Here is a 22,499-nt window from a genome sequence, read left to right as displayed (position 1 = left end):
TATTGGCAATTATACCACATCTTCTTTTTTATATATCTATTGGATAGTTGTCTCTTTGGCAGTCATACCACATAATTTTTTTTATAATGTATGTAAACACATTATCTTCCAACTCAGACTGACTTAAAACATATATTTTCGCTTTGTAGTAGATCTAGATTTTCATAACATGGTCTACATATATATAACTTACACCAGGAGATAAAAAAAAAACACTGCATCAGTTGTTTATCTTCTTTTATTATAAAAAATTCTAAATAACTAAACCTCTCAAAATAATATACCTTAACATTACAAAATTAAGTACACTTTAATACACGTATAAATATACAATATATAAAAAAGCATAAATACATTAAAGCCAACATTTTCTGATTGTCAAACAAATAATATACAAATAAATAGTATACTTTTATGTACAAATTCAACCAGCCTCTACTTATGTTCATACAACATGTGCAACTCGAATTCTCTCTGTGTTATTTCGCGCAGAGTCATAATCGCACTGATGTGCAATGTAAATCACAGTTAGGTCTTCAATGCCCTATATATCTGTCATGAACGGAAAGACTCTGGTATTTCAGAAATCACTTTACTGACATAATAAGTCACTGAGATTAAGTTGTGATTGTAAAATGTTCTTTTTCTAAAATGTAACTTATTCCCTGATCAACATCTTCAACATAGCGCGTTGGTGTGGCTAGTTCCGGTTCATGTGCAATATCTCTATGTCCGTGATATACTTTATCTTCTGGTATTGTAGTTTCCGATTCCTTCTCGGGGTTGTAAACTCCCGTGCCAACTAAAAGGCTTTCCATAGATGTTACTGTTTGTTCATATAAAGCGGCATCACACGGGATTGATCGTGATCGTGGTAAGGTTCGGTTTATTGAATTATTTCTGTTGCCGTTACGTCTGTTTATCCACGAGTCTTTTAGGAATCTCTCGTAAAGATTACAACCAACAATATCTACATTGGGATTATCTCTGGAAAGGAAAAATATGACCATGTGAAATCGTAACACAATATGTCATTTCTTAGACTTCTTACATTTTCAGTAAATTCTTACTATACTTTATCAGTCGTCAATTCAGATTAAGATTTGTTATAATTGCGACTGAATGCTACGGTTTAAAAACATAGGTCGGGTATCTTTTTTAAAATTTCTTTTTTGAGGTGTGAAGCCAAGCAGAATAAGTCTACGTTAAATCCTTTATTGGTAGATTATTATACCGATGAGATATTAATAGCATTTTTTTTAAACAATAAAGCCATCTGTGTAAATTGCATTTCTCTCCAAATTTGATTATAGATATACCAAACTGAAAGTTCAGGAAAAAGAGACAAGCTATCACCAGAAATCAAACTTAAAGCACACTTACCCTACAAAGTAAAGTTTCTTGATGTGTCTTTTGATTCCCATTGTCTTTGCCAGTTCGGCAATTGTGTGTTCAGCGAACCTGTAAGTGATTTCACATGGCTTTCCTATCAATGCTTCATATTCCAGAGCTTTCCCTGTTATTTTCTGGAAACAAAATGATGAAGAATATTATAACCAACAGTTGCAAGAGTTGCGGTTGTCCACGTTAATATTCGAAAATGATTCTATTTAAAACAAATATATATTTTAACAAAAAGGGACTTTCGTTCACATTTTAACACCATTGAATCTGTCATTTTAAATATTCCTTAGGCTTAGTTAATTTGTTGAGAACTGAACCAATAAACTAGACACAATCTACTGGAGGTGAAAAAAGAAAATGCTATTTGCATACCTTATACAGTGCCTCTAGACACACCAGAAAAGCACCATGTCCAAATCTTGGCATGCAGGCTTCAGCCATGAAAACTAAGTCCATATTACAAGCAATTATTGGTAACTGTTTAACTTGAGACAAAGATTCTGGTGCTTTTGTAGGTTTTCCTTCTGTCATGAGCAGATCTATTAAAAGTTGCAGACTAGATTCCCATCTCTTTGGCTCTCCAATCAACAATATTGCTAAAATATAAACATTAGTTCATTAAACTTTTGATTTACATTTCAGGAAATTACCAGTAATGGATTCAAGCAAAACGTATTTAAAACAATCAATTTCATTTACTAAGTATTGTTAAATAGGGGACCTGCGGCAATAGTTAAACGTGGTCTGTTATGAAACAATAAACTTTCACTGGTACTTTTAAACGCCGTGAATTTATGTTATTTTGTTTCATTTATTGCACGTTTAAAACGAACCAATATATAGTTAAAACGGAAAATGTTCACCAGATCACAAGAACGGTAATTTACTTATTTTAAGCATTTAGTACTCACCTTCAACAGGTTTGAAGTTCAGATTGTCTGAGAAGTTACCGACACTCTGAAAAAAAAACAATGTTAAAATGAACATTTTTTTGCTGCGATGATAACTGTGACGGCATGTTTATTAAAAGTTAAAATATTCATACAATTTCTTAAAAAAAATGATATATACTGAACCTTTTTATTTAAAATCTAGTGGAAAAAGATGTGAACAACTTAAGTTCATCGTACTGCAGGGATGATTAATTTAGCGTGACCCTATTCAACATCTAATAGAGTTTAACTAGTCTGTAATTAAATAAGGAATTCACGGGTATATTTAAACGCTGTGTATTTATAGCATTTGGTCTCATTTTGCAAATAAACGTACATTTGCACCCCTTTTTGTGCTATTCAAATTTCTTTCCAAAACTTTGTTTTATATTTATTGCATTAAATTAGAGTCGTAATAATTAAGCATATTTTTATATAGTGCCATATAAATTAAGACAGCTTACCACTCTTCTTCTATTCTCGTGATCTACCATATCTAAGAATGGATAGGCCCGTCGTACGTCTTCTACTGTACAAGTGTTGACAAATCCAATTCTGATTGCTGTGTTAAGGAAACTTTATAACTAGTAATGCTCTTATATATTTTTTGAAATCCGTATAAATATGAAATTTAATTCTATGTTAAATTCATGTAAATATAAACACATCTGTATTATTTTTTTTATGTTAAATTCATGTAAATATAAACACATCTGTATTATTTTTTTGAATTCATGTAAATATAAACACATCTGTATTATTCAAAATATAGCTGAATTAGCTTTCTTCTCATCCTAACATTTTGTGTCCCGTAGTTTTCACATATATAGAATAATTCGTTTTGCAATATAATCTGTTTTTACACCAACAAACACATGGGTTAGTTACTAAAACAATAAAAGGATACTCTTCAGCAATCTCTTTTCTGTGTTCCTGTCCAATAACCAACACATGCTTGTTGTGGAAGCTTGTTAGAAGTTTGGCTGGAGTTGGAGCGTGGATACATGCCTCTGGAGATACCTATGAAAAGTTATAAAAAATCAAATTATGACAAAATCTAACTTTGTTTACCTAGCACTATTATATAGTATATGCATATGGAAGTTTCAGTTTAGTAGACAAAATCTTTGTTATATTTTCTGATATTTTAAAGATTTAAATTGAAAACAATTTTGATGAGCATGTGCATGTGCGAGATTAAGAACGTATATAAACTATTCTGATCATTGTTTGGTTATCACGATATCAGAGCATATCACGATACTTCATTTGTGCTGTCTTTCTAGAAAATTCAACCAATATTTTCAATAAATATAAAAAAGTCAGGGGAAAATATAAAGATAATTACCGGTGTATCGAACCATCTTTCTAACATTGCTGCTTTGTCTCTGCTTCTGCTACAGCTGTTGGTGACAAAAGCTACAGGAACCTTCATGTTGCCTTCGCTGTCTTTTAACTTATTAATGGCACGAATGGCTGGGTCTAAAGGATTAAGGCCTCTAGCTAACACCCCATCAACGTCGAACAATATCCCAAAATCAGGCTGTAGTAAAAAAAAATGAAATTACCATATATGTTCAGATATATATATTCAGGGCCATAAACATAAAAAACTGAAATCAGGTTAAAACCTTTCAATGTATACAAAACTAGACAATTTCCAGAAAAAATGATGAATACAATAAACCCATATAATGGCATACGAAATATGTAGAATGTGATATTCAAGTATAACAAAAATTGTATTAAAAGAGAAAGAGAAATAAAAGTGAAAAGAGACTTTGAACAACTTACTTCGTGAGCTTGCTCAATGGTTTCATCATCACTACTGTCTTCATAATCAGATCCTGTATCTACAATAGCAATTTACAGAATGTGTTATTAATTTGTCACAATATTTAATAACACTAATTTAAAAGTAGATATTACGAGTAAATATATAACCGCATGTGTAATAAATCGTTTCCTCGTGTAAAATTAATAATATTTACCACTATACATTTCCTCGCTATCAGCTCTAAATCGTACAATTCTCATCTTGTTTGTTTAATTTGCAGAGTTTTAATGTGTTATCCTCAAATCTAGACAATGTTTTGAAAATACAATCCAAGTTCTCCCTATTTATATCCAGTTTAAACCCTTGACCTGATATTGTTGTTTTGGTGATATCTGATTGGCTGAGTTAGGTTCAAGAGTAGGTCACAAAACCATGTGCATTTGTTTACGTAAACATCTGTTTGTTGTGCGAAAAATAAAAACTGGTCAAAACAAGTGTCATTTGCGTTCTTATGCAAATTATTAATTGTCACAAGGTACAGACGAGTTCAATCACTCTTTTTGCGCGTTGACCGAACTGTCACTTGAAATTCATCACGCATGCACGTGTATGAAATGCGTGCATTTTTATGCTATATGTTACTAATTAACTGCCTTTCAATCTTTTTTTACGCCACCGCACATGTTTGCTGTGACAAAATTGTGTCGTCAGTTTTCTTCCGTTTGTACATTTCTCGTTTCATCTTGTTAAGTTAAGATCCAACATTTTCATACAAATCGAGTCAAAAATGGCACATAAGCAATTCTTGTATCAGAATTTAGCCATTTTTAATCTAAATCAGATTTTCCGAACATTCAAGGACAAACTGATATAAACTGTTTATTTAAAGGAAGATTTTCGAAGATTCATGCATCTGAACCACTATGTATCTAGCAAATCTGAGTAGGATTGTATAAAGAATCCTCGTTTCTTTCCCTAATCATTCGCTGAGTCAATGACGACACATACAGGTTCTTTTGAACCATATCAAAAATCATATTTTCATCTTTTCTCTGAAATTATTGACTAGTACTAAAAGCTTAAGTACCAGACAATTCACTATACAGTGTTATTTTTATTTAATTCATAAGTAAAATTCATTCGATTTCCATCTAAGTCAGCGGTAATTATCCTTTTTTAATTGCTGCAATCTTTACAGGGGTTATATATAATTTTGTTGAAATTAAAGTAATTAAAAATAAATATATCAAAAAAAGGGGGGTTCCTGAAATCCCGGGACCCTCGCCATTTTGATCGACTGAATAAGTACTAAATTAAGGGCTCATTAGAACATTTTTTAGTTTCTTTCATTTTCTTTTCATCAAAAAGACTAATTAATTCAGACGTTACATTTTTCTGTGTTATTTTAAATCTAACTATGCCGGAATCCTGAGGTTTCTTTCTAGGTCGCACCTGCATTAAAACGTGGATTGATTTAATCTCGTGATCCTGTTTCCCCAGTAACCTGCTTTTGTAACCGAGTTAACTGGACATGCATAATCGGCGTGTTCAATGAATGAAAGAAAGTCCTTACTATACTTGTTTGTATATTGATCGCAATTGTGCTAACCTTTCATTCAACTATTCAGTTTGTTTACAAACAAACCCACGTGGATCGAATTCTTTAGTACAATATCACCATGTGATTCTGAGTCATTCTTTGTAAAATCATCAATATATCATTTTTTAATATTCCAAATTCAGATTTTTTTCATGTTGTTTTCTGTATTAATCATGTTAATAGTATCTTGCATTTTTAAAATTTTTTATTGTCTCCGTGTTTTCGAATATGCGTATAATGGAAAACACCTAAGGATATAAAAAAAAAATTAATTTGACCGTCTCGCGAGTGACGTCATGTTGACTTGTTTTCGTGTATCCGAAGGTTTCCTTGGTCTGAAATGAGAACAGTGATAGTAGCGTACTAAGACCGGACAATGAGTCCTACTTTCTGACTGATAAATTATTTCTTCAGTAGGTGTTTTTATATATATACCTAACCATATATGACTGTCAGAAAAAACAAAAAATATGAATCTACTGGGGGGAACCATTGAACCAATGTATCAATTTGTGGATATATTGAAAAAGCAAAACCTATCTTCATTCTAGACCTCTAACCCTGCGTGCCATTCATTTGTCTTTTATCTAAGACCAAGCATAATTATGTAGGCGTTTTTATGTATCTTGTTATTTTTGTTCGTGTTGTTGGGTTGTTGTCTTATTCACCACATAGCTGCCCACAACGGGAAGCCCTGTCATAATAGTCACACACGAAGTAATAAAATAGAAGGCAAATATATAATCTAGACATAGGCTGCAAAAGAAAATCGGTTATTTACTTTGAATGTTTACATTACAGGGCATTAACCCCAGAAAATCAGCTGTACTATGTAAAACATAATTAAATCCGTTTGACCGATATATGTTTCCTTTTATAACATATGTTTTGTTTTGTGGATTTAAACAGCTATTTATTTTAAATGATTTCAAGGCGTGTTTGGACTATTTATTTCAAATAACATAAAGTAAATAAATCCTAGGTTTATTGTACGCATTGAGTGCAGTCGTCCTTAAATTTTCATGTACGGGGAAACTGCACTGCAGTTACCTATTAATGCATGACAATTGGTTTCTTAATTCACACAAAAAGTGGTAAATAAGGTACATATTTCAAATAAAAATCTTAAATTTATTCAAGAACTTTATGTAACTTCATATAAAAAAAGAAGATGTGGTATGCATCCCAATGAGACAACCGTCCACAAGAGACCAAAATGATACAGAAATAAACAACTATAGATCACCGTACGGCCTTCAACAATGAACAAAGCCCATACCGCATAGTCAGCTATAAAAGGCCCCGAAATGACAATGTAAGACAATTCAAACGAGAAAACTAACGGCCTTATTTATATAAAAAAAGATGAACGAAAAACAAATATGTCACACATAAACAAACGACAACCACTGAATTACAGGCTCCTTACTTGGGACAGGCACATACATCAGTTGGCTATCTAAACTATATTCTAAATGTGCTATCTGCCTTCTCTTCATTTCCACAAAATCAAATAAGAGTAGAGGGACAATAACTTGTATAAGCTGCGTCTAACACATAAACTAAGGGAAATAAATTAAAATATTATAAGATTTTAAAACTCAAATGTCGTCAGTTCTGCGGAAAACAACCGTTTATATATATAAATAGGATTATTTTTAAAGTTCGAAAAATCTATAGGTCGTGTTGAGAAAACAATTGGTAAATTTGACACCAACAAATTGTTTTCTATAGAACAAAAAACATCAAGCGATATAAGGGCATTGGTACTGACAGATTCTGGATTAGAATCGATCTAAACCCCCATAACCCCATATTTTGATAGGAGAGAGAGAACTTTAATTTCAAACGAGCGTACGACAACCACCGCTCGGCAATTATTCAGGCTAATTAAAATAAAGTTCCCTGATTTCGTTATACATGCATGCGAGTTAATATGTCTCAGAATTTTAATCAGATTTCCGCTCCATGCAAGGGGCGATCATTTGATATTCGGAGAGGGGCCAGGAAGATTTTTCAGGGTTGATGTTATAATCTTTGCAAAACTCCACCCCGCGCAAATTCATTGTCACTTTTATACATAAGTTACACAACTGGTTCTTGCAGTTTGCGTTCCAAATTATTCATTTGCATTCTGTTGTATGCAGTCTTATGCAATGTTGTGTATTTTTAACTAAGTTACCGGGGATATAATATTCATTTTCAATGGCCCCGTCCGAAAATGATAATGTTGTTTCTTAACACTGGCTACTTCGTAGATAAATCGTTTTGGATCTGATAGCACAACAGCAGCGGTACTGAACCAATTGAGAAAAAAATACGTATGGTATAATTTCCATTCACACAGCACGTTTTTATCGAACAACATGCATCAGTGCGCTCGGGAAATCCAAAATATCAAACGTTTTGGAGCAATAAAACTAAAGAGGCTTTAACAAAGTTGCCATAACTGTTACAGCAGATCGTTAAAGTTCAACTTAGGTTGCTTCACTATCTGGTACTCGGTATTGGGTTAGCCTAGTGTAGTGTTTCATGTCGTCACCATAGCCTAGTGTAGTGTTTAATGTCGTACAGTGACCTATAGGCTTTAGCTGCTAAATTCTACGTCATTTAGTCTCATTGGCTATCATACCACAACTTCTAATTTTTATTTTTATATATTCGCTTACGTTAATAAGCATGATAATAGCATAGTTTTGCAGTAGTTGTCTTTTAGTTTATCATTTGCTACACTAAAACCTCTGCTTCTTAACGTTTTTGTACATGGATTGATCACGAAGGTATTTTATGAAGGTTTTCCAGAAACACGCGGCGAGCGCATTGTAAATGCATGGTTTAACACTTTTGTCTTAAACATTATATAGGCCTTGTAGCTATTAAATTGGAAATACAATATGTATGACATAAATCGATTTACATTTTCTTTCGCACTTTTGTTAATTTAAGTAAATTTACACATACCTTCTATAATTTTTACAGTAACACGTTCCATTTTTGCTTTTTGTATTCTTCAAACTATATTGTTCAAAACTAGTATCTCTGATTTTAAGATATGACACCAGAATTAAGCATCTATTGAAACCGTTGCAATTGCTAAAATATTGACTCTTTATAGAGGGTTTGAGAACATTTGTGGCTATAAATAAGTCTGCTTATTACGATAATGGTATTCCTGATCTGTCCATATGATGGTCACGCCGTTCGTGAATGCATCTTTAATGGATCAAGGGTGGAGAGATACGAACGGAACAACTATTTATATACTCTAAGGTTGTGATAACCAATTTACATAATTTCAAAATTTAAAATATATCAAAATTACAGGTATGAATTTTTAAATTAGAAATTGAAATAGGATATAGGACAGTTCGGGACATTCCAGGGTGTGAAATATTAATATTAAAGATAATGGAAATATAATTAGACATAACTTCAGAAATGTTGACCTATTGATCACGAATATATATATGTTGATGAAAAGTTCATCCAGATTATGTTAATAATGAAATAAGTTTCATACTGTTTACCTAAAAAACCAAAGAGAGCAAAAAAAACATTATTCAATACCAAAATATGCATTGTTTATGTACTTAAATAAAAGGAGACTGAATGTAAAGAAACCAAACTCAACAGTATGTATCGTACCAGTTTCTCTCTCTAAATACCAAAGCTTTAAAATTGACTGTGATGTTAAACATATAACACATGTACTAATATAAAAAAGAAGATGTGGTATGATTGCCAATGAGACAAATATCCACAAAAGACCAAAATGACACAGACATTAACAACTATAGGTCACCGTACGGCCTTCAACAATGAGCAAAGCCCATACCGCATAGTGAGCTATAAAAGGCCCCGATAAGACAATGTAAAACAATTCAAACGAGAAAACTATGTAAAAAAATGATGTTTACTTGACCAATACAGATGTCCTCCCCAAGCTTCTTTGGTGGCTGTTGTACTAAAGCAACTCAATGATGTGGTATATAGAGATAGGTTTACTGTAGGAGGCTGGGCAGGGTCGGTCACACTGAAGTACTGAAGTAATTCTATTTTACTGTTACACTTTAAGGTCGTTTTTGAAAGTTGGCGCCTCAAAACTAGTTTAACCCCACCCCATCACATTTTGAATGTGCCTGTCCCAAGTCAGGAACCTGTAATTCAGTGGTTGTCGTTTGTTGCTGTGTTACATATATTTGTTTTGTTTTTTTTGTTAATCATTTTGTACATAAATTAGACCGTTAGTTTTTTTCGTTTGAATTGTTTTACTTTATTCATTTCGGGGGCCAGTTTATAACTGACTATGCGGTATGGGCTTGGCTCATTGTTGTGAATTTCTGTGTCATTTGGTCTCTTATGAAGAGTTGTCTCATTCGCAATCATACCACATCTTTTTTATATATAGTTGGAACTCGTTAATATGCTTAACTTAATTTAACTTTAGTATGAATAAAAGGGGCAAAGTTGGGTTTTTTCAGATTTGTTACACAAAAAAGGTCAATATATATATAATATATGATGGTTGCTATTGTAATAAATATATTATCGAAATGACAACATGTGTAAAAACAAAATACAAAAATTTATGATAAAAGAGATGATTTTTCATTTCCTATCGTTAATTATCCATTTTTAGATGGTGACGTTCCCTTGTCATCATCTTATGGTGTTTATATATCTCAACTTGTACGCTTCGCTCGTGTATGTAACAACGTATTAGATTTTAGCGAGAGAAATTTATGTATTACTGAAAAATTATTACACCAGGGTTTTCGATGTCACAAACTAGTTAAAACATTTACTAAATTTTATCATCGGTATAAGGAAATAATTCGTAAATATAACTCAACATGCAGACATCTTATACGTTCAGGTATTTCACATCCTATCTTTTATGGTAATATTCTTTACAAAAATGTCAGTATTCACCTCAAAAGCTTACAAAACCTTCATACAGACTTATTTAGAAGGGATATAGCTACGATACTGTTGTCAGGTCTTTAAAGATTGCATATTTTGGCTTTAATATTGATTCACTTATAGGGTCTTTGCATCGGAACTAAACACATTTATTTAAAAAAAAAAACAGTTGTTGGCATGCCACGAGTTAAGTTCTTCTCATATATTTAATGATAGTATGATACTAAACCCCTAGCGGGAGGGATTGTGTCTGATATTCATATGATGAAGACATAATCTTTCAATCAGTTTAATTGAGGTCTGGAGCTGGCATGTCAGTTAACTGATAGTAGTCTGTTGTTATTTATGTATTATTGTCATTTTGTTTATTTTCTTTTGTTACATCTTCTGACATCGGACTTTGACTTTTTTTGAACTGAATTTTAATGTGCGTATTGTTATGAGTTTACTTTTCTACATTGGCTAGAGGTATAGGGGAGGGTTGAGATCTCACAAACATGTTTAACCCCGCCACAATTTTGCGCCTGTCCCAAGTCAGGAGCCTCTGGCCCTTGTTAGTCTTGTATGATTTTTAATCTTAGTTTCTTGTGTATAATTCGGAGTTTATTATGACGTCCATTATCACTGAACTTGTATAAATATTTTAAGGGGCGAGCTGAAGGACGCCTCGGGTGCGGGAGTTTCTCGCTACATTGAAGACCCATTGATGTCCTCCGGCTGTTGACTGCTCTATGGTCGGGTTGTTGTCGCTTTGACACATTCCCCATTTCCTTTCTCAATTTTACTAAACATAACACGAATCATAATTCACAAAAACCCTTCAATCTATATTTAATTCTTGTTTCGTTTGATTTAACAATATACCATACATATTTTTAAACAAGGAATAATAAACGCATAGTACGCAGATAATAAAAAGGATAAATGCACATGATATATGAAGAAAGAAAATGAATCATACTCATTCTTTCTTTGTTAGGTAATGAATGCAGTCTCTGATCACGATGTAGACATGCATAGATTGTTTTAGTTTCATTATATTTTCCAAGTATTGAAAATGAGAAAGTTTTGTTTGATGTTATCAGAGGATATTTTCTAACTCATTGTTTATCATGTGCCTAATTTTAGTTATTTTAAGATACTCTAATATAAACAAAAGTTGAAAAGTTCAGTGATGACTTGCATGATCGCAAATATCCTTGTATACAGAAGATTAAATCGCAACCGTTATAAGGTACGAAGTTGTTTCAACCATTATAAGATTTTAAAATATTCTGTACAACATGTAATTGGCGAATCGAATGAATTGCAATAGAACAGAAGAGAACAAGAGGAAAAAAGGGGGTATACAGGGGCGGATCCAGCCATTTTAAAAAAGGGGGTGCCAACACAGGATAAAGGGGGTTCCAGCTATATGTCCTCATTCAAATGCATTGATCGGCACAAAAAAAGAGTGGTCCGCCAATGGTATATGATATAAAGCTTAATAAGAACGTCGCACGCTACTGGTGTTACTTTGGTGAAATCACGGACATGACACATTCATCTTATTAATATTTTTTAAAACATAAAAATTGATATTATAAAGTGTTGTATATCATTTTAAAGCTTATAAACTCTTCTTTCAGATTATTGCAATTTTGTATATGTTGCAGACAATTTTCATTAATTAAAACTCGATAAAACCTTTATTTTGTAATATGATTTCCTTGTCCCGCGTTACACTTTTAGTTTTGTGAAATTCTGACTACCGTAAAAAAACATATAAATTTTTGTTACCAAACGATATAAAAGTTTGTCTAGAACAAGCAATTCATAATTGGGCGATGACGTAATGTCGATATTTTTTCTCTCGAAAAGACGAAAATATACAAAAAAGGGATCAAGATGATACAAATTATATGTCCCATGCACGAAAGGTTGCCGTAATTTTTTTTAAATTGTCCCAAAAAAGGGAATTCCTACGGTGGCAGAATGCGGCCATGAAAGAATTTTTTTTATGTTGTTCCCTCAAGATACTATGTCGTTCCTTCAAGATGCTATGTCGTTCCAACAAGATAGTTATCTCGTTCCCTCAAGATACTATGTCGTTCCCACAAGATAGTTATCTCGTTCCCACAAGATGCGATGTCGTTCCCTCAAGATACTATGTCGTTCCCTCAAGATGTTATGTTGTTTCCTCAAGATAGTTATCTCGTTCCCTCAAGATACTATGTCGTTCCCACAAGATAGTTATCTCGTTCCCTCAAGATGATATGTCGTTCCCTCAAGATGATATGTCGTTCCCTCAAGATATCATGTCGTTCCCTCAAGATATTATGTCGTTCCCTCAAGATACTATGTTTTCCCCTCAAGATGATATGTCGTTCCCTCAAGATGGTATGTTGTTCCCTCAAGATAGTTATCTCGTTCCTTAACCATAGCAATACAATTATATTAATATATTCTTTACATAATATCTTGAGGGAACGACATAGCATCTTGAGGGAACAACATAACATCTTGAGGGAACAACATAGTATCTTGAGGGAGCAACGTAATATCTTGAGGGAACGACATGATATCTTGAGGGAACGACATATCATTTTGAGGGAACGACATAGTATCTTGAGGGAACGAGATAACTATCTTGTGGGAACGACATAGTATCTTGTGGGAACGAGATAACTATCTTGTGGGAACGACATAGTATCTTGAGGAAACGACATAGCATCTTGAGGGAACGAGATAACTATTTTGTGGGAACGACATAGTATCTTGAGGGAACAACGTAATATCTTGAGGGAACGACATGATATCTTGAGGGAACGACATATCATCTTGAGGGAACGACATAGTATATTGAGGGAACGAGATAACTATCTTGTGGGAACGACATATTATCTTGTGGGAACGAGATAACTATCTTGTGGGAACGACATAGTATCTTGAGGGAACGACATAGCATCTTGAGGGAACGAGATAACTATCTTGTGGGAACGACATAGCATCTTGAGCGAACGACATAGTATCTTGAGGGAACGAGATAACTATCTTGTGGGAACGACATAGCATCTTGAGCGAACGACATAGTATCTTGAGGGAACAACATAATTTTTTTTTCTTTCATGGCCGCATTCTGCCACCGTAAATTCCAGAGCAATCCCCATGTCGAAAGTAAATAATTCTTATACTAGTATTTTGTACAAAGATCACACTTTCTCCTCATGCAATAATCAGGAATTATTAAAACAAATTCTTTTTATTCGAGTTGAATAGCAATGTCCGACATTTTGTCCCCTTCAAACCAAATTAAACGTAGGGTTACGTTTTCTGTTTTTTCATGATGTTTATTTAATACAGTGCCATTCGCTACATAAAAAAAATTAGAATGTATAAAAGTACAAAAAAATATCTCTATTTTGATATTAAATTCCCATAAATTAAATCTAATATACGAGATATCAGATAAAACTAAAATGTCCGATACAATGTCCCCACATACGATTTTGACGTTATTTAATCAAATATATACAGAACGTTCCGTCTAATTGTCATTATTGCGATTTTCACAGACTATTTGGAATACGGCTATTCTATTTTGTTGCTTTTAATAAGAAAACTTTAAAATTAATGTTTTATGTTGAAGCTCTATCGGTTCATAGAGAAGGGGTGGGGAGAGAGATTTCCTCGCGGAACTGAAGTGTTTTCCGGACTATAATAGTCGGATCCGCTATAATACAAATTAATAATAAAAAAAAAAAAAAAAAAAAAAAACAGCTGTAATAATTGTTCCCGCTAATTCCCTTGCATATATTTGTGCAGAACTGCCATGCTAGATATATATGCTGTAGTCCTTTCGCCTTGACATTCTGGAGTGCAAAAATGAGTGCATTTGCAGTGCATAGTTTATCCATAAAAAAAGAAATCGATTGCCTTTATAATTAAAATGTATATAAAACAAATTGTTTCAATTCAAGTTACTTTTTTTATTTTTTAGTTGTTAATAAAACTATAAACTTAACATCTTTATCTAAGAAAAAAAATTAATCCTTAAAGTTTCTTAGGGGGGGGAAATCAATCCTTTAAAATTTATTGTAAAAAGTCATCTGAACAACATGCATTCCAACGTTTTTATTTAGGCTTACGTCTTTGAGTGTGTAACGTTAGGTGACACCAGTACGTTAGGTGACACCGGTATCGTGCGACGTTTAAATTTACAAATCCAGCTGAGAATCAGAAAGGCGTGATACATCGCACTGGGGTACTTTTGGAATGAAGATTTTGGATTTTGAGATTCTGACGGAATAAGGTGCGGAAACTCCGAATCTTAAAACGTTACATGTTAGCTGATGTAATTTATTCAGCAATTAGCCAACTATCGTACAAATAACAGGTATACCGTTGTGTTAGGCTCTGATCCTGTCCATAACGTTATAGTACGGTATAAGTTTTATGTTTTGCTTTTCCAATCATATGGTGTTGTAAAATGATGCCCGTTATGGGTTCTTGATTAGACTAATACAAATTCTTATCTTCTTCTTCTTATCTTATACCATTAAAATTTTGCTTTATTTGTACTTTTACATATCAAGTATCCTGTTACCTTCATTTTGGGGTCCTCTTCGCGGTCCGCGTTTAAACTATGTCGATTTCTTTAAGTTTGAGACATGCAATGATTTTGATTTTAATCAGTAAAGTTTCAAGAATTGGGAGATACAAATAAAATGTACATATAGTAAAGATTTCCCCTCATCAGTTGCCATATTTATTCGTCCATTTTCTCTGCACGTAATTAAATAATTAATTTCTGAAGCATTTCGTGCGCCTGTAGTGATAGTCACAGAACCACACACATTGTTTTACTTTTACCGCTAGGCTAGTTAAACATAGGCCAGGAAATGCTATTAAAAGTATTGACAAGTGTTGAAAGATAAATATTTTTGGACTTATTCTAAAATATGCTATTTTGTTAAAATTATTATAGGTACAAATTCTTCAACCTATTTATAGTTACCAATACACATATACTTAATAAACTCTTCTAATACACCAGGTTTATAAATGTGTAAGCCAGACTCGCTTTTACACGTTTCGACCTATCTGACGCTCGAATGAAAAGAATGACCAAGTACAGACCTAAGTTACATTGTGGACCTACAATTCCTAAAGGATTTGCAAATTAAAGCTACGGTACTCTATTCCTGGAGTATACTGCTGACTGCTGGGCTGTACGTAATACCGGTACCCTCGGGGAGGAATCCTCCACACAAAGTGGCATCGACCCAGTTGCTGAAAATAAACTATATAAGTCATATGGAATCATTTTCATAACAGCGTGGACAACCGCAATACTTTGTTGGTAATAATGGTTAATGATTGACTTTTAACTTGTTTGTCATCGCCTGTCGATTACACTGATTTTAAGTTCACTTAGTCTGTCAGAGGCCTTCCAATGGGGATTTAAATAGAGTAAAAGGGTAGAGTACAAGCAGGTCCACGAGAAGAAGAAAAAATGAGTTTAATTATTCAACATTTAAATTAACACACCAGGTTTAGTCCTCTGCTAGTTATTCGTATTATTTGATTTAGGCGTTTAGAACATTTGGCGATCCGACAGTTTAAATGTCTATAACATGTACGATATGCCAAGTGGGTGTTACAGACGAACGTTTACCTAATCTGACCCAGTCAATTGGTAACCTGAAACCCTCAAAGAAATGGTCATGTCCACGCTGAAAATTATGGAAATGATTCTAATTTTGAACGTCAAACGCGCGTTCCGTCTACAAAAGAATCATCAATGCTAAAATATTTTTTCTGTTGAAACTAAAAATTGTTTAATCTATATTGACCAATTATTTTGTTGAGTCTCAATAGTTAAGGTTTTGTTAACGCTCTAAACTTCTGAACCTGAGAGAATTTCAAGACGATTGCAGAAACGGTGTCGTTTGCAATGAAATTGATACCAATTGTAGAATGAATTTCGGAATTCCTTTAATCTGAAAGTAATGTAATTGCGCCGTTATAATGATAAATATAAACAAGGTGTAATGAGTATAATGCACTTGTGTTATCTTGTTTTAAGTATTTATTTTTATATATTACGCACCACATCAGCTTATGGAGACTTTCAATAAGCTAAACATTATAAATATTTACAACCTTGGGCTTTTCCATCTGATGGTCCGGTCCTGGCATTACTAGAATGATACATTTTGACAGAAAATTTGCAGGTTTAAAATACTGGTTTTACAAATTATGTAATTGGCCCAAAAACTTTTTTTAAATTTATTACTAGTAATAACTGCATATATATTTTTTGAAGCACATCGATATTAATTTTCATTACTTTTTTCAATTCTATTTATCTGTATTACTTTATATTTATTATTCTTAAGGATTGATTCTTCGAAATTACTAATTATTTACACGATATTAAATTACGGTTGCTAAAAATTGAGAATGGAAGTGGGAAAATGTCAAAGAGACAACAACACGACCAAAGAGCAGATAATTGACGAAGGCCACAAATGGATCTTCAATGCAGCGAGAAAATCCCGCACCCGGGAATGGACCTCAGCTGGCCTTTAAATAAAAATGTATACTGGTTTAGTGATCTATAATAGAGACACGGCGGGTCTTTCTTTTTCAAAATCCTGCTTTTCATGTTAATTTTTTTTCTACTTTCCACTTTTCAAACTTGTAATACATAGACACATTATAATAAATGTATTTTTTTTTTAGGCAATGCAATGTATAGTGTACTACACTATTCAAATAAGCACACGAAAGAACATGTATCATCTTAGTTTTCATCTTACAGCTTTTGTCTTGTTTTCTTAAAAAAGTTAAAAACAACATTTCAGGCTTAGACCCAAACCCAAATAAACGGACACATACAGTAGTTTGACTATTGTGGAATCAGCATATGTACCGGGGACCTATATAGTACACGACTCATTGCCAGATAGTGTCAACATACCGGTATGTGGCCGTACGTAGTCACTTTGTTTACATGTGTATTATTTTATTATATATTTAGGTTAAGGTTGGTATTATTTATCAATCTATAACTTCTCGTTCCTTCTTTTCTGCACGTGACTGGCGTCATCATTCTAACTCTAGTCCTCGTTGAACTATATATAAAGTGTCCTCAGTGGGTCACCGGGACACCATTGAGATGATACCTTGAACAAAACACTTGGAATTTACCTTGGGTTTAGGATAATGATTTTTTGGACAGTCGGGTAGTATTCGTTAACCAACTGTTCCACACAAGTTTAACGTGGCTGCCGTTATCTGATATTTTGAACAGAAAAGTATAATTGTATGATCTACCGTGAACTCGGGAAATAATACGAACGGAACGTAACGACAACAGACAACCAAGCAGATCGACGGTGTTCGAACGGAACAAAAACATTTTGGAATCAGACTACACTTCCATTACATTTTGGATTTCGTCTCATATGCATTGTTTCATGAAATGGCATATACCCTCGCTCGAAACAACGTTCTTACATGCATAACAGTCTCGTTCGAAAGCACAGGCACTCGTCTCAGAAAAAAATATCCTATATACCTTTATATAACATGTGTTATATAAAGGTTTATAGGGAAAAAAATTCTGAGACGAGTGCCTGTGTTCGAAAGATATATAAAAATTGTTTAAGGTCGCGCATCAATAATCTCTGAAAGTGCAAAAAAAAAAATGGATTGCAAAACAGACGAAAATTCGTCTCCGTCGTTACACTTTTATTATTTAAATGTAGATCTTCAGTCTCCTGTATAACCATTGAAAGTGGAAAGCAGATACTTAATAAATATACAGGTACTACCTTTACATATGTGTATGTATAAAGACCGATGTCAAGGTGTTCGCAATACTGTTAAACTTTAGTACTTTAAAACCTTCGTGAAATCATGAAATTTAACAAACACCCGCCAATAACATACAGAAAGTTTCAGAGTTTAAAAAGATGTAAGGAACCATTTTGATACCAAATTTGTTAGTTTGTTATAAAAGGTGTAATTTTTGGCAGAAACTTAAATGGAATGCATATTCATTCGTTCTTTGATATAAAAATCCAAAAATATTAAGCAGGATTTGATAGGTGATTTTTGCCTTTCGGGTTCACGTTAGATTTAAATGAATTCCCCTAAAGTAGATATTTCAAAAACGACCATGTTCATGACGCACTGATAAAAACCCGAGTGATAACAAAATTATGTAATAGATGGTGTCCAAAAATGAATTAAATAGTTTAATATATGCAGGGAATTTACGTCTATGGCAAATGCGATCTATATTTGTTATGTTTGCGTATCAATATAAATATATTTTATTTTTGTTCATTCCTGAAGTTGTAAGTCGTAATACACCGATCAGTGTATACTAACAAGGCCAGTGTCATATATTAAATAATAATTATAGATAAAACAAAATACAATTTCACACAACAAATATATTGTCAATGTGCGATGTATTTTTCTAAGTTAACCCCCCCCCCCCCCTAACACCACCACCACACACTCACAAATACATATATTTGTATACAAACATCATGGAGAGGGAGAAAATGTGGTTTTCTATGGGCCTGAATCGCCCACTAATATACCCTAATTTTCCTGTGGCAGTCTAAATTTTCCCAACCATCATCCCGGATTGCCTCTATCATAACAAAACCTACCTATTGTATTTATTGTTAACTTGTTCTCGTCCTGAACATAAAATTGAGAATGGAAATGGGGAATGTGTCAAAGAGTCAACAACCCGACCACAGAAATGCATGAAATATTTGCCACTGGACGTTAATCAACCAACAATCAATCAATCAATCAATCAAATTCCTTTGCAATTAGTTCCTTGAGTCTTGATAAATATTTGGAAATGGAATAATTGAAACACGTTTTAAACGTCTTGAAACAATATTGTATTTTGCTTTTGAACGTTTCTTATCGATGAAATATTACTTATGAAGCACCTATTGTTGTGCACAAGGTCTGCATTATGACATGAACGTCTTTTAAGTGAGGCTTGAGGTTAAAATGTTTGCAAATCCAAACTATTTAAAAAAATCATGAGCTTATAAACCACAAGAGACGAACAGTTTCGCTAAAGCCGGGCTATAAAGCAGAACTTAGAACGAAGGATATATATTCTTTGGTTTTGAATAATTCAAAAAAGGTTCGTCACAGCAAACACGTTTAAATCACACAATACCTGAATTCTCGGTACTAGCTACTGTGCTGTTGCATGATACGAATATGGACTAAAGGTCCACAAGGAGAAGTTTAGATATCCAGTGGTAGTAATACCATTAACGGTATCAATTTTGTTATACCAGAAGCGCATTTCGACAATCAATGTCTCTTCAGTGATGCTCGAGGCCAAAATATTCGAAAAACCACAACTAAACAAGCAAAAAAGAGCTTATTAACCACAAAATAGCTATTGTCCTTGATTTTAAATTATAAAATTAAGATCTTATAAACGATAATCCAGAAAAGCGCTTCAGCATGATCTTTGCTCTCTTGGAATATAAAATTAGGATAAAAGAAGCAATCGTTACTGACTTGGTAGGCATCTATATTTCTGTTTGAGCTTGAAACTATGTACTGACACCTGTCTTTTGTTAATGACTCTTATATTGCTCGGTTAATATCTTTTGTTTTTCTCGTTGCTGGGTTGTTGTCTCGTAGATATGTACACCATAGCTTGCTTTGTACTTTTAGATAATATTTTGATCTTGTTGTGTTTAGTTCTATATCGCTTTTTGTCTTAAGTATTTTCTGCATGTCAGAATTTTCTAGTGGGTTTTCATGGTTCATTATTTTATTAATGGCGTTTGATTTATCTTTTTTTTTTCTTCTTTTTTTTTCTTTTTTGGTTTTACATATATTTTGTATATTCACGATAAATAATGATATAAAGGTGTCTTCTTGTGTCTCATATGAAAGGTAATTGACCTGTTGTGACATTATTATCATTTATAGGTCGTGTGATTCTACTTTATATAACACGATTGTCCTTCCAAAGGACTCTCTCTGGGTGACATAGAGAACAGGAGAAGCTATCATTATATATGTAGTAGTTCTTGTGTTCTGTGTTGATAATAAGAATAGTATAATTGCAAAACAGGGAAAACTTAGCAAGATACATTAACCTAGAAATTAAAAAAAAGTGGGAAGCCAATACAGTGTATAAGCACCTGGCTGTGAAAACGATATGGTTTTCGTGCTACACTTTTGTAACAGTTTCAATTTCAAGATGCTGTCTCTTTATTTGTATCCAATGTTGTGTTGTAAATATATATCCTGCATATTGTGTCATATGAACATAGCTAGTCTTTTATCGTTTATTTGTTCATGACTGGTTGGATTTTAGCTCCAAGAATGACCAAAACATGTGTCAATGTGGTACGAGTAGGATCAGAAATGTTCTAAATTCAATTTTTCGGTTCTGTCAATGAATGCTGTGTCAATTGCATACCTATTATATATTTATTAAAATAACTACTTCACCAACGGTTACAACTCAATAAGGGTATCTTGATCGCAGATTGTCTTTGTTCTTTCTCTAGGCTCATGTGTACTAATAGTGATTCCTGTTATATTTGCTTGATTAAAGTAATTCTTAGGTTTTTACAAAACGCACCAACACAACTATTTATAACCGCCTAGTTGCACCTACATGTAGTTTTACACAATAAAGTCTTCTGTTACACATTAAACATGCATTCCAATTATTTGTTATAAAAATATACACTTACCCGGGCCTCGGAATACTGACAATAATCTATGCTTTCCTAAATGGTTTGATATCCTGAAAAACTTTCCAAATATGAATGCTTTTGTAAGACATTTGATAGAAAACATAACAATATTACGGTCAATATTTTTGATTAAGTTAGGTTGACCTACATTTGCCGATAAGCCCTATATCACCCTAGTTTCCATTCATTTTTCCTATTTGTTTTTTTTTAATATCTCGATTCATTATACTAGTATATCTTAATTCAGTAAATGGAAAAAAAATAGTTTCCATTTAAGACTATCATTATGTATGTGGGTGTGTGTGACACTTGAAACAATTCAAATTTAGGAAGTTTTTTATTTTTTTTATTTTTTTTTTATCAAAGTCCTATGTGAGTCGATAGGGTTTGCATAATGTCCTAACAAGCTGAAGTTCGATTTTTTTAAATTTTGTTTTAAATTTTTGGTCCGATTGAAATGTAAGTTTCCAAATCCGTCAGGTAAGACCTTTGGCAATGTTTGCAATGCTGTAATGGTTTTTATGTTTCTAAATTTTCAATGTAGGTATTTCTTCTAAAACTTTTGGTCTTGAGCAATTCCAATGAAGGCCATTACAGACACACGTTTGGTTCGTATGCAGAGAAATTGTTATCGTATATCGAACTACATATTTTAAAATTGGTCCTAAATGATTTCGGATCGAGGATAGATAAGAAGTTTCGTACATGTAACATTCAGATGATAAGTCTGACGAAAAATTAAGAAGGTTGAATTTATATTTTTTTTCTTTCAAATAAGCAACAGATTTAAAGACGTTTTCTTGATCAATTGCATGCAATGTTGGACTGTTGTTTAACTTAATATTCACAATTCCTCGAACCCCTCCCCATTTTTTTAATGCTGAAAGATTACACTACCAGACTTAAGTGACAGCATAAACCGTGTTGCAGTTTTGGTTGATGTTTGATTGAATCCATACTCATTTCGCACTACTAGTGTTTGCAGTGCATGGCGTCAAAGAACGCAAAAAAAAAGCAGACATACTTAATTTGCAATAAGCTCATATATACAAAGAAGGATTAAAATTTTGCGTGCTCTGCGCGCGTTTCATCTCAGTACAAAAAGA

The 22,499-nt window shown here is 33.1% G+C and overlaps 1 protein-coding gene across 3 annotated transcripts; it reads right to left on the bottom strand.

Annotated features, from left to right (window-relative positions):
- Positions 1-224: 224 nt before the first annotated feature.
- LOC143075048 (haloacid dehalogenase-like hydrolase domain-containing 5) lies at positions 225-21,515 on the bottom strand. 3 transcript variants are annotated; one of them, XM_076250306.1, is made up of 9 exons: positions 21,391-21,515; positions 4,131-4,189; positions 3,685-3,879; positions 3,244-3,356; positions 2,801-2,891; positions 2,316-2,361; positions 1,777-2,000; positions 1,384-1,526; positions 225-987 (listed from the first exon to the last, which is right to left on the bottom strand). In XM_076250306.1, the coding sequence occupies exons 1-9, from the start codon at positions 21,494-21,496 to the stop codon at positions 618-620; spliced, it is 1,347 nt and encodes a 448-aa protein (XP_076106421.1). In that variant the 5' UTR covers positions 21,497-21,515; the 3' UTR covers positions 225-617. The 3 variants fall into 3 exon arrangements, with proteins under 3 accessions (XP_076106421.1, XP_076106437.1, XP_076106430.1); XM_076250322.1 differs by lacking the exon at positions 21,391-21,515 and adding an exon at positions 8,675-8,943; XM_076250315.1 differs by lacking the exon at positions 21,391-21,515 and adding an exon at positions 4,328-4,466.
- Positions 21,516-22,499: the final 984 nt, after the last annotated feature.

This window comes from Mytilus galloprovincialis, chromosome 1 (genome assembly GCF_965363235.1).
Source record: "Mytilus galloprovincialis chromosome 1, xbMytGall1.hap1.1, whole genome shotgun sequence".
NCBI lineage: Eukaryota > Metazoa > Mollusca > Bivalvia > Mytilida > Mytilidae > Mytilus > Mytilus galloprovincialis.
The sequence above is the reverse complement of the archived record's forward strand: the minus strand, read 5'-3'. Positions and strand labels throughout refer to the sequence as shown.